This window comes from Carassius auratus, chromosome 14 (genome assembly GCF_003368295.1).
Source record: "Carassius auratus strain Wakin chromosome 14, ASM336829v1, whole genome shotgun sequence".
Taxonomy (NCBI): Eukaryota; Metazoa; Chordata; class Actinopteri; order Cypriniformes; family Cyprinidae; genus Carassius; species Carassius auratus.
In genome coordinates this window covers 11,760,908-11,774,917 of record NC_039256.1, presented here as the reverse complement: position 1 = coordinate 11,774,917, position 14,010 = coordinate 11,760,908, and the positions used below count along the sequence as shown (strand labels likewise).

The 14,010-nt window shown below is 39.3% G+C and overlaps 1 protein-coding gene across 16 annotated transcripts in view; it reads left to right on the top strand.

Moving 5' to 3' along the window:
- Window positions 1-14,010, top strand: part of LOC113113621 (protocadherin gamma-A11-like) — a 164,064-nt gene that overhangs the window by 53,043 nt on the left and 97,011 nt on the right. The window contains exon 2 of one of the 16 annotated variants that reach the window (XM_026279976.1): window positions 4,123-5,913. The exons of 11 other annotated variants lie outside the window; for them this stretch is intronic. In XM_026279976.1, the coding sequence (XP_026135761.1) occupies window positions 4,123-5,913 (1,791 nt within the window). Of the gene's footprint in view, window positions 1-3,365; window positions 5,914-6,548; window positions 9,547-10,813; window positions 13,494-14,010 lie in introns of those variants that run through there. 4 more of the 16 variants (XM_026279974.1, XM_026279961.1, XM_026279956.1 and 1 more) reach the window with 4 other exon arrangements.

Below are 14,010 nucleotides of genomic sequence, written 5' to 3'. Positions count from 1 at the left end.
CTGCCACAAACTCTGGCAGCCGTCAGAAATGGTAGTGGCATCTGGGGATGCCACTGGAAGAATTTGCACTTGAAATTGGGCCACAAACGCTTCTCTTTCCCGCATAAAAATGTAGATAATGAACAGCGATTGACTGTCGAGTCAGCGGTGAATGGATTAATTAAAGACAACAACAATAATGACACCGTGGAAATTATACAGACAGAACTAAAAGTGACAAAGAAATGAAGGCCTTCTTAGGGAGTCATTGAGCATAATTAGGCAAGTGAAAGCGATGATGATGACGATGATGATGCTGAGGGTAGTGAGAAAGCTGGATTTAGTTCTGCCGTTATTGAACATTCAAGTAATAAACCTGAAGATGTATTTAATAGTGAGAATGTGACTCAGACGAGCCTCAATAAAATGAGTTGAATGTAATGTCTCAGTATACTGATGATAGCATTAAAGATGATGAACAATGGTCTGTAGGAGCAGAGATTTCAAAATTAATGAAATAATACTTGTATATTGTAGCACAAATCAATTAAATTCTTGATGAAACGGAGGGGGGGGAAAGTTGTAGTGAGTGAGTTTTTTTTTTTTTTTATCAGTTTTTTTCAAGTATCTAGCCTCTGTCATGTGGGCAAGGAGGCATTGTAGTCATCAAGAGTTATCACAGCAGAAGCATTTTAGACTGAAGAAACATATTACTGCAGTCTGACAAAAGAAAAACTAGGCCAACGAGGAGAGAAAACTAACTAGTCACAATGGTTAATATCCTTTTTCTTGTCTGTTTTCTTTTATATTTCTCTCTTATGGAGAGGTTACAGGTGGGATCCCAGAATGTTAATGGGATAAGGGATGAGAGGAAGGCAGGAACAATTACACAAATTATCAGGTTGAAAAAATTTTAATATGACTTTTGTGCAAGAAGACTCATAGTGATGTGAACGATGAAATTGACTGGTGAATGTGGTGTGGCGATGAGTGTGTTCTTCGTCGTGGGACGAAGTGCAGGAGTTGCAATTATTTTCTCTCCAGCCACCAAGATTAAAAAAATAAAGTGAACCTGGATGGTTATTGGCAGTTAGAGTTGAAATTAATGGTCATTTTGTTGTTTTTGTTAATATCTATGCACCAAATAGTGGTTTGGGTAGGATTAATACTTTTAATACATTTATTTTTATTTATTTATTTATTTTTTTTTTTAAACAAAACCATTCTGAAGTTTAATAGTTTTATTATGGGATTGGAACTGTACACTTTATCCTTCTTTTGATACGAATGGAGAGGAACCAAATTTCTGCTCACCTGCTGTTTTAGCTAATATTATTGAATCTTTTAATTTTAAAGATATTTAAAACAATTTACTTGGGTAAAGGTGAATAAGGGGAGAATTCCAGCTATGTTTAGATAGATTGTATTTATCAAACAAAATGAAAAGCAGAGTTTTACATACAGCTATTGTCCCCACATATTTTTCTGATTACAAGCTTATTACTGTTGACTGCACATTGATATCTAGAAGAAAAAAGGGTTCTTAATGGCATTTCAATCTAAAGCTATTCCAAGATTAAACATTTTTGGGAAACATGGAGGAGTGAAAAAACCTGATATAGAAATGTAATTCTTTGGTGGGAAATTGGTAAAACGCATATACGGGAATTTTGTCAACCATACAAGTATTATTCAACTTTGAGTTTAAAATGGACTTTGGGATGTCTTGAAAAGTCAAAGCTGAGTTCCATTCTAAGTGAGAAAATGAAAGTTGCTCTTGTGAGAAGTAGGTTTTTATCACAAAAATATATGGTTAGTCCTACTTCATTCTTTTTAAACTTGGAGAACAAACGTGTACAAGAAAAAAAAAAAAAATTGTATAGCTTGAAAAAAAGATGCACAGATTGGCAGTTGACTTATATAAGTTATATTCTACTAAAAACAAAGATGAGCAGAACCAAAATTGACTTTTGCAAAAACTTCTTCATTTGACCACTAATGATAAACAAACTATGGACTCGCCAATTACTTTTGGTGAGAATTAAGTGCAGCAGTATCAGAACTTGCCTCAGGTCATACTCCAGGTATTGATGGGCTTCCTGGGAAGTTGTATAAGCACTTCTGGACCTAATTTGAACTGATCTCTATGAAGTTCTACAATAAGTTTTCATTTAGGTTTCCTTCCTAAACGTTATCAAAAACTAGTTTTAACACTACTTCCCAAGAAAGGTGATCTTACTTTAATAAAGAATTGGAGACCAGTTGCTATTCTGTGTTCCGATTATAAACTTATAGCAAAGTGTTTGGCTAATAAGTTAAATAAAGTGTTTATACACATGTATACACAAAGATCAATCATATTGTATAAAGGATAGCTGTATCAGTAATAAGTTGCATTTAGTATGTGATGTTGTTGCATGCCTTAAAAAAATATTAATATTTTGAATTTTATATTTAGATCAGGAAAAGGCATTTGATCGAGATGATCATCAGTTTCCTTTTAGAGTTTTAAAGGCTTTTGGTTTTGGACATAAATTATATCTTCATAGCCTCATGGTTTGGCTATTGAACCTCTTATTTGTAAATTGAGAGAAAAGTTAATGGGGTTACAGATAAATGATCCAAACTGTAATGATTATGTAAAAATCTCAGCATATGCTGATGATATCACTGTAATTTTAAGAAATGAAAATGATGTTCAAGTTTTAACAGATATTGTGAAGAGATATGGGAAAGCTTCAACTGTCAAAGTAAATTAGGACAAAAGTGATGCCCTATGGTGTGATTCAGTTTGTAGTCCGAGACTAGGTAGATTACAGATGGAGAAGTTCTGGGCTAAAGTATCTGGGGGTGTTTTTAGGAAAAGAAGAGTATAAGAGGCTTAATTGGGAGGGTCTGGTGGACAAGGTGCGTGCTTGTTATCTCGCTGGCATTAGCTGCTCCCCCAGCTATCGTACAGGGGAAGAGTTTTAGTCTGTAACAATCTAGTAGCCTCATCCGTTTGGCACACAATTACTGTTTTAGAACCTCCCAAGGAACTGGTAGAAAATTTTCAAAAGCATCTAGTGAATTTTTTTGTTTTTTTTCTGGTCTGGTCAGCATTGGCTAAAGTATGGGTGTTTTATCTGCCCAGACAAGAGGGAGGCCATGGGCTGGTGGACATTAATAGCAGAATAAAAACTTTTAGGCTACAGACAGCAAAAAGGCGACGTAAATATTTAGTTATGTTAGTCCAATTTAATGTGCACGATAAATCATAAATCCAAGTTTAGATATTCAATATCAGAAAAGTTTTCGCAATTTTAAAATTGAACTCTTAGTGTCGCTGTTCACCAGTGCAACCATGGCATTACTGTTTCTCTCCACCCTGTTCATGATGTCATACTGACATCTCAGCTCGCTGTAGGAAATCGTCAATGGCGTTGCTTCATCTATAATTATCTTGTATCGACTACGAACTAGATTCAGTCGTTCCAGTTCTGTATTACACGTGTATAACGTGGTTACTTTTGTCTTCGTTTCCGCGTAGATATCAAAACCTTCTGTGCTGTTGCTGAAATGGTTGGATTTTTCTTTGTTGTGCTGATGGCACACACCGCTAATGGAGACATGAGCTATTCTTTCCCGGAGGAGCTGAAACACGGATCTGTGATTGGAAATATAGCAAAAGATCTCGGGCTCAGTGTAGACAAACTATCAGGGCGAGAGGCACGAATTGATAATGGAGATAACCGACAACGATTCAGTGATATTAATTTGAACACCGGAGAACTGACCGTAGTGGAGAGAATTGACAGAGAGCAGATTTGTGGAAAGAAAGCTTCATGTGTTATTAAACAGGAACTCGTGCTGGAAAATCCGTTAGAGCTGCATCGATTTATTCTCAATGTTCAGGATATAAATGATCATTCACCACAGTTTAAACAAAGTGTTATCAAATTTGAAATACAGGAATCTGCACTTAAAGGTTCTCGTTACTTATTAGATGAGGCTCATGATGCAGATATTAGTATGAATGCAGTGCAGTCATACATGTTGCAAGAAAACGAACACTTTCTTCTTAGTGTACTAACGCGTGCAAATGGAAGAAAATATGGAGAGCTAGTTCTTAAACAAGAGTTGGATCGTGAACAACAACAGGAGGTAACATTAATTCTCACTGCGGTAGACGGCGGGACTCCACCGAGATCAGGTACTGTAGCCATACACGTCACTGTGCTGGATGCTAATGATAATGCTCCAGTCTTTAGTCAGGCCGTCTATAAAGTCAGTCTGCCTGAAAATTCTCCTCTAGATACTGTAGTGGTGACAGTGAGTGCTACTGATGCTGACGAGGGACAAAATGGAGAAGTGACGTATGAATTTGGTAATTTATTAGAACACCTTATGGACACATTTTCTATCGACTCGTTTTCTGGAGAAATTAAATTAACAGGGCTCATTGATTATGAGGATGAGAGTTCGATTGAATTGCCAATTCAAGCCAAAGATGGTCAAGGATTAGCCAGTCATTGTTCTGTATTAATTGATATTTTTGACGTCAATGATAATGCACCTAAAATAATGAGTAAATCTGTTAAAATCTCAATTCCTGAGAATGTGTTACCCGGTACAGAGGTTGGCGTCATTAATGTACAGGACCGAGACTCTGAGAATAACGGCCAGGTGCGCTGCTCCATTCAGCAAAACGTCCCATTTAAACTCGTACCTTCAATCAAAAATTACTATTCTCTGGTGACCACAGGTGAATTAGACCGCGAGCTGCTCTCTGATTATAATATTACAATTACTGCTACTGATGAGGGCTCTCCGCCTTTATCTTCCACTAAGAATATTCACCTGACTGTAGCTGACGTGAATGATAATCCACCTGTATTTCAGGAGCAGAGTTACAGAGCTCATGTGCAAGAAAATAACAAACCTGGCTCCTCTATTTGTTCAGTATCAGCTACAGACCCGGACTGGAGACAGAATGGCACTGTAGTTTATTCTCTGCTGTCCTCTGATCTCAGTGGCTCACCGGTGTCCTCCTTTCTATCCATTAACGGAGACACCGGGGTCATTCATGCCGTGAGGTCGTTTGATTACGAACAGCTGAAAAGTTTCAAAGTGCTCGTGTTAGCCAGAGACAACGGGTCTCCTCCTCTGAGCAGTAACGTGACCTTGAGTGTCTTCATAACGGATGAGAATGACAATTCCCCTCAGATATTATACCCCTCTCCGGAAGGAAACTCCTTCATGACCGAGATGGTACCCAAAGCTGCGCAGGCGCGCTCCCTGGTCTCCAAGGTGATTGCCGTGGACGCGGATTCGGGTCAAAACGCTTGGCTCTCGTATCATATTATTAAAGCCGCAGATCCGGGACTTTTCACTATCGGTGTCCACAGCGGAGAGATCAGGACGCAGCGGGACATTTCTGAATCTGACAGCATGAAACAGAACCTCATTGTGTCCGTGAGAGATAACGGACAGCCCTCTCTCTCAGCCACGTGCGCATTGTATTTACTTATATCAGATAACTTGGCTGAAGTTCCAGAACTGAAAGACATGTCTCGTGACGAGAGCAGCTCCAAACTGACGTTTTATTTGATCATCGCGCTGGTGTCCGTCTCCACTTTCTTCCTGACCTTCATCATCATCATCCTGGCCGTAAGGTTTTGTCGCAGGAGAAAGCCAAGACTGTTGTTTGATGGAGCTGTAGCCATTCCCAGCGCGTATCTTCCTCCAAATTACGCAGATGTGGAGGGCGCGGGAACTCTCCGCAGCACTTACAATTATGACGCATACCTGACCACGGGCTCGCGCACTAGTGACTTCAAGTTCGTCAGATCTTATAATGAGGATACACTGACTGCTGACCTGACTCTGAAAAAGACTCAATCCGCTGTGGATGATCTTGAAGGACTCGATGAGGAAATGAAAGATCCGTTTCAGGTAGGGCTAGCAAAGTGTTTTATCGTTTAGTTAATGGTGTGGGCTTCCCTATTAAATGTCTATTTGTTTTCAAAGTTTACCACTTTGATTTGCAGCAGGCTCTTAAAAATGTCACGTATCGTAAACCAAGCTGATTCTAAACTGTCTTAAAATAAGAATTTGCCCCTTTATTTATTTATTGATAAATGTATTTGAAAGTAATGCGTGTTTTCTCCTATTCAGTGACCTTTAACGATCTGATGTGGAACTAAATTGTAATGTTATCATTGTTTTTTTTTCTTTTTACTATTCTTGATTTTTTTTTCATATATTAACTTTACTTTTTATTTATTTATTTATTTATTTTTCAAAATGAGCCGTGTTAGAGGTTAGGTTTATGTTTCTTTGTAAAAGGGGTTATATATGTTGCAATATTTTTTTGGTGAAAACTTTTCCATTTGTTATTAATGCCTCGTTTTCAAACAGATTAAATAATTTGCATATCATTTAGAGAGTTTTCAGAACTTTTCTATCGTGGAACTTATTTTAACTTTGCATGTAAATTTGAGTGTCCGTTTAATTTCTGTGGTTCTTTCTGATTTTTCAGTAAATCAGTGAGAAAATCTGTCATTATTAATATTTAGGATAAAAGCAAGTGTTTTCACACGTGTGGTCGTGTCCTTAATATGAAATTATTTCAGTATCTTCATTTGGGTATATAGACTTTATTGCACAAACGTTTGAAACGTGTGTGGTGTGCACTTGCGTATGGAAATGTATTTTTTTTATGTTGCTGTCCATGGTGCTGCTCAAGTAATGTGTGAATCGCGTTTCCCTCTCTCATACCCTGTAACTCTGAAGCAGTGGGTTTTAGGAGTAACGTAACCCTAAAAACTGGTTTTCTTTATCCTCCAAGATAGAATGTTAACAAAATTAAAGACTTTTGGTGTTATGAAGTCATACTGTGATCGCTGTTCTTCAGTCATGCTACCGTAACTTATTCCTTCTAGATCACTGAATATGCAATTTCTTGTTTAAACACTTAGAGTCGCTGTTCACCTGTAATATCATTGGAATTTATTTTCCTTGTCTCCACCCTGTTGGTGCTGTCATGAACAGTGCTTTTAGATCGTTTTATGGAAAATTGTCGACGCCTACGTTTTTTCGGGTCTTTTGTGTATTATTGTAGTTGTCGTATTCAGATATACGGTTTGCATTGCATCTTGTGTTTCTGAAGTATATTTCCAAATGGATTTTCAAAGCTTTTGGCTTAATCGTCAGATTTTTGCCTTTTTGTTCTTCGTGCTGATGGCGCACACCGCTAATGGAGACGTGAGCTATTCTTTTCCAGAGGAGATGAAACGAGGATCTGTGATTGGAAATATAGCAAAGGATCTCGGACTCGATGTGAACAGACTGTCATCTCGTAAGGCTCGCATTGATACTGAAGGTAACAGAAAACGATACTGCGACATTAATCTGAATACTGGAGAACTGATCGTAGCGGAGAGAATCGACAGAGAGGAGATTTGTAGTGAGGGGCTTTCCTGTGCTCTTAATTTCGAATTAGTTCTAGAACACCCGTTGGCGATGCATCGTGTGACGATACAAATAGAAGATATTAATGACAATACACCAGTATTTTCTAAAGATGTAATAAAGCTTGAGATAAGTGAGAATGCAGTGAAAGGCGCGCGGTTCCGCGTGAATGAGGCTCACGATGCAGACATAGGAAGCAATGGAGTACAAAGCTATACTATTGAAAAGAATGAAAATTTTATTGTTTCTGTAAGTACAAAGGCTGATGGTGGAAAAAATATTGAGTTAGTGTTGGAAAGAGAGTTGGATCGTGAGCAGCAGAAAGAGGTAACATTAATTCTCACTGCGGTAGACGGCGGGACTCCACCGAGATCAGGTACTGTAGCCATACACGTCACTGTGCTGGATGCTAATGATAATGCTCCAGTCTTTAGTCAGGCCGTCTATAAAGTCAGTCTGCCTGAAAATTCCCCTCTAGATACTGTAGTGGTGACAGTGAGTGCTACTGATGCTGACGAGGGACAAAACGGAGAAGTCACATATGAGTTTAGTCGAATATCGAAAAATGCCAACGTACTATTTTCCCTAAATCAAAACAATGGGGAGATTAAAGTTAAAGGCCCCATTGATTTTGAGCTGTCATTAAGGTATGAAATGCTTGTTGAGGGAAAGGATGGCTCTGGTCTTTCTTCGGACACTAAAATAATCATACAAATTACAGATGTTAATGACAATGCCCCCATTATATTGATTAAGTCTTTAAATAGCCCCGTTCCTGAGAATGCGTTACCCGGTACAGAGGTTGGCATCATTAATGTGCAGGACAGAGACTCTGAGAATAACGGACAGGTGCGCTGCTCCATTCAGCAAAACGTCCCATTTAAACTAGTACCTTCAATCAAAAATTACTATTCTCTGGTGACCACAGGTGAATTAGACCGCGAGCTGCTCTCTGATTATAATATTACAATTACTGCTACTGATGAGGGCTCTCTGCCTTTATCTTCCACTAAGAATATTCACCTGACTGTAGCTGACGTGAATGATAATCCACCTGTATTTCAGGAGCAGAGTTACAGAGCTCATGTGCAAGAAAATAATAAACCTGGCTCCTCTATTTGTTCAGTATCAGCTACAGACCCGGACTGGAGACAGAATGGCACTGTAGTTTATTCTCTGTTGTCCTCTGATCTCAATGGCGCACCGGTGTCCTCCTTTCTATCCATTAACGGAGACACCGGGGTCATTCATGCCGTGAGATCGTTTGATTACGAACAGCTGAAAAGTTTCAAAGTGCTCGTGTTAGCCAGAGACAACGGGTCTCCTCCTCTGAGCAGTAACGTGACCGTGAGTGTCTTCATAACGGATGAGAATGACAACTCCCCTCAGATATTATACCCCTCTCCGGAAGGAAACTCCTTCATGACCGAGATGGTACCCAAAGCTGCGCAGGCGCGCTCCCTGGTCTCCAAGGTGATCGCCGTGGACGCGGATTCTGGCCAGAACGCGTGGCTCTCGTATCACATTATTAAAGCGACAGATCCGGGACTTTTCACTATCGGTGTCCACAGCGGAGAGATCAGGACGCAGCGGGACATTTCTGAATCTGACAGCATGAAACAGAACCTCATTGTGTCCGTGAGAGATAACGGACAGCCCTCTCTTTCAGCCACGTGCGCATTGTATTTACTTATATCAGATAACTTGGCTGAAGTTCCAGAACTGAAAGACATGTCTCGTGACGAGAACAGCTCCAAACTGACGTTTTATTTGATCATCGCGCTGGTGTCCGTTTCCACTTTCTTCCTGACCTTCATCATCATCATCCTGGCAATAAGGTTTTGTAGCAGGAGAAAGCCCAGACTGTTGTTTGATGGAGCTGTAGCCATTCCCAGCGCGTATCTGCCTCCAAATTACGCAGATGTGGAGGGCGCGGGAACTCTTCGCAGCACTTACAATTATGACGCATACCTGACCACGGGCTCGCGCACTAGTGACTTCAAGTTCGTCAGATCTTATAATGAGGACACACTGACTGCTGACCTGACTCTGAAAAAGACTCCGTCTATTGAGAATATACTGGATGTCCTTGGCAATGAAGCTGAAACTTCCCAGGTACACTTAAAATAATGATTGTGCATTATAACTACTTCAATTACTTCAAATATGCAGGTGTTTCCCTAAAACACGAAAGATATGCAGTGATTCAGTGAAATACAAATTTATCAAAATGAAAAAAAAAAGTATTGAGTAGAGTTATTTATTTATTTGGGTGGGGGATGGGGGTTGAGGTGTTTGGCTGCTTGTCTTTAAATGATTACTTTTGGTTCTGTGCTTAATCTGTATTTTTTTTTTTCATAGTTAAACTAAGTTGTTAAATATTTATGTAGTTTTTTATTGTTTAATATCTTGTTCTTTCATTCAAAATATTTACAAAAACCCAAACCTTGCCATTTAAATTAAAAACTTGAAAAATAAATGTATTATTATAATTCAATATTTAATTATTTATTTATTTATTTATTTTCGTGTATTTGATGTTCAGCTTATTTAATTTACTTGTTGACCTAAATTATTCACTGGCTTTTATTAACAGAATTAGAAATGGGGCATTTTCATCCTTTATTTTCACAGAGCCATTTCCTGATTTGTGTACCTCATCATTAATCACTGTGGCTAGTCACAGAGAAAAAATAAAACTAGAATACCAATATAATTCCGTTACTGGTAATAATTTCAAGGGGTGACAATAATTTTGGCACATGGTTTATACATTTTTTTATTTGTGGTTCAGTGAATAGTCAGCTTTGTTTGAGGTTTAAAATAAAGGGCTGCAGAGAATAAACACAATATTGTTTTCACACCCAATTTTGCTTGTATTTATCATTTTCTGATAGAAAAAAAAAGAATAGAGACAACTTTTATCGTTTTGAGCTTAGAGTCTGGGCTCATCAGTTATCTTGTAGATGTTTTTTTTTATTATTATTGTCAGTAAGTTTGCAGGCTAAATTAGGCTTTCGGTGCAACTGTCAGTAAATTAAGCCACTAAAGTGTTTGTTTGTTTTACTTGTCTCTGTAGCCTAGCTGTTCTCTATGATGATGTCACTTTACTGACTGTAGCCAGTGCTTATGACTTGGAAAATGTGAGAGAGAGTTGTTTCTCCCATGTCGTTTAGTAAATTTTAGCCGATTGTTCTCTTGAAATGTGACGTTTCTTTTTAGTGTGTCTATCATTTCGAAATGGTAGTGTATTTCTCTATAAAACATGGGGGGAATGTTTTAGATAACTAGATTGTCTCTCTGAAAGGGTAAAATATAAAAATGTGTTGTGGGGGGGGGATAAAAAGTTAGGCAATTTTAAAGGCATAATATTAAAAAGTATTACATAAAATTTCAGTATTGTTCATGTAATGTAGCATAAAATACAAAATGACAGATTTTTATCCTCACGGTGTCGCTGTGCACCTGCAAAGTAAAGTGGTTGTTATTTCTCCACCCTGAATTATTGCCATTCCCTTTTGTACTGCCACTTATTATTGACGCAGTATACATGTTCGGGAGTATTCGTTTTGAAGATCTATGTGCTGAAACCTCGGAGTATTTTGTGGGACAGGATATATTCAATCAAACATATTCATCATTCTCAAGAGAAAATGAATAACAACTGGATGCTATTGGTTTCTTTTAGTCTGCGGGCTTTTCTCTTCGCCTCCATTGTGTTGCACACCGCTAATGGAGACGTGAGCTATTCTTTTCCAGAGGAGATGAAACGAGGATCTGTTATTGGAAATATAGCAAAGGATCTCGGGCTCGATGTGAACAGACTGTCATATCGTAAGGCTCGCATTGATATTGAAGGTAACAGAAAACGATACTGTGACATTAATCTGAATACTGGAGAACTGATCGTAGCGGAGAGAATCGACAGAGAGAGTCTTTGTGGAAAGAAAGCTTTGTGTGTTATAAAACAGGACCTGATTTTGGAAAATCCTCTTGAATCTCATCGCATGAACGTAAACGTTCAAGATGTAAATGACAATACCCCTATCTTTAAAAAAGATATAATAAAATTTGAGATCAGCGAGTCGGTTGTAAAAGGTGCTCGTTTTTTGCTCGAGGAGGCTCACGATGCAGACATAGGGACTAATTCTGTTCAAACGTATAATTTAGGGCAGAATAAATATTTTGAATTGGCTGTTGATGCAAAAACAACAGGTAAGTTGTATGGTGAGCTAGTACTTTATAAAGAATTAGATCGTGAACAACAACAGGAGGTAACATTAATTCTCACTGCGGTAGACGGCGGGACTCCACCGAGATCAGGTACTGTAGCAATACACGTCACTGTGCTGGATGCTAATGATAATGCTCCAGTCTTTAGTCAGGCCGTCTATAAAGTCAGTCTGCCTGAAAATGCCCCTCTAGATACTGTAGTGGTGACAGTGAGTGCTACTGATGCAGACGAGGGACAAAATGGAGAAGTGACATATGAATTTGGCCATGTTTCAGAAAGTGACATGATGGTTTTTTCCATCGACTCAGGTAGTGGCAAAATTACATTAACAGGGGCTCTTGACTTTGAGAACGAGTCATCATTTGAGCTTCCAATTCAAGCCACAGATGGACTGGGAATGGTATCTCATGCAACTGTTGTTATTGAGATTTCTGACATCAATGATAATGCCCCAGTTATATTAATTAAGTCACTAAATAGCCCTATTCCTGAGAATGTTTTACCCGGTACAGAGGTTGGCATCATTAATGTGCAGGACAGAGACTCTGAGAATAACGGACAGGTGCGCTGCTCCATTCAGCAAAACGTCCCATTTAAACTCGTACCTTCAATCAAAAATTACTATTCTCTGGTGACCACAGGTGAATTAGACCGCGAGCTGCTCTCTGATTATAATATTACAATTACTGCTACTGATGAGGGCTCTCCGCCTTTATCTTCCACTAAGAATATTCACCTGACTGTAGCTGACGTGAATGATAATCCACCTGTATTTCAGGAGCAGAGTTACAGAGCTCATGTTCAAGAAAATAATAAACCTGGCTCCTCTATTTGTTCAGTATCAGCTACAGACCCGGACTGGAGACAGAATGGCACTGTAGTTTATTCTCTGTTGTCCTCTGATCTCAGTGGCGCACCGGTGTCCTCTTTTCTATCCATTAACGGAGACACCGGGGTCATTCATGCCGTGAGATCGTTTGATTACGAACAGCTGAAAAGTTTCAAAGTGCTCGTGTTAGCCAGAGACAACGGGTCTCCTCCTCTGAGCAGTAACGTGACCGTGAGTTTCTTCGTAACGGATGAGAACGACAACTCCCCTCAGATATTATACCCCTCTCCGGAAGGAAACTCCTTCATGACCGAGATGGTACCCAAAGCTGCGCAGGCGCGCTCCCTGGTCTCCAAGGTGATCGCCGTGGACGCGGATTCTGGTCAGAACGCGTGGCTCTCGTATCACATTATTAAAGCGACAGATCCGGGACTTTTCACAATCGGTGTCCATAGTGGAGAGATCAGGACGCAGCGGGACATTTCTGAATCTGACAGCATGAAACAGAACCTCATTGTGTCCGTGAGAGATAACGGACAGCCCTCTCTCTCAGCCACGTGCGCATTGTATTTACTTATATCAGATAACTTGGCTGAAGTTCCAGAACTGAAAGACTTGTCTCGTGACGAGAGCAGCTCCAAAATGACGTTTTATTTGATCATCGCGCTGGTGTCCGTTTCCACTTTCTTCCTGACCTTCATCATCATCATCCTGGCAATAAGGTTTTGTAGCAGGAGAAAGCCCAGACTGTTGTTTGATGGAGCTGTAGCCATTCCCAGCGCGTATCTTCCTCCAAATTACGCAGATGTGGAGGGCGCGGGAACTCTCCGCAGCACTTACAATTATGACGCATACCTGACCACGGGCTCGCGCACTAGTGACTTCAAGTTCGTCAGATCTTATAATGAGGATACACTGACTGCTGACCTGAATCTGAAAAAGTCTCAATCTGCCGATGACCTTAATGCTTTTGCCGAGGAAATAGAGTGTCTTTCTCAGGTATGTTTTTATCTTCGGCAGTTGTTTGTATTATTGCTTTGGCTTTGGTTAAGTAAATGTAACAGAAACTATTTAGCAATGTTTACATTAAGTTCGCTCAATCTTTATGTGCAGTATAGCCTCTGGGGAAGTTGAGCAACCACTTGATTCTAGACATCTTTAAAATTGATGATGTGACTAAAGTTTGTGAAGCCTTTAGAATTTTCTATATTTCTACATAATTATGAAGAATATCATCAGATATGCAAAAAAACATTAAAAAAACATTTTGTAATTCATTTACTGAGGAAAAACTATCCATTATTACACATCTTTGCTTTCAGTATCTGGTGTGACTCCATTTAGCAGCTATTACTGCTGGTAAAGTTTATTGTAACTGCTCCTAAGTCCTGCACAACATCTTGTAGGAGTTTTAGCCCCTCAGTACAGAACCACTTCAACTCTGTGATGTTGGTGGGTTTCCTCATATGAGCTGCTTGTTTCAGGTCCTTCCACAACATTTCAGTTGGATTGAGGT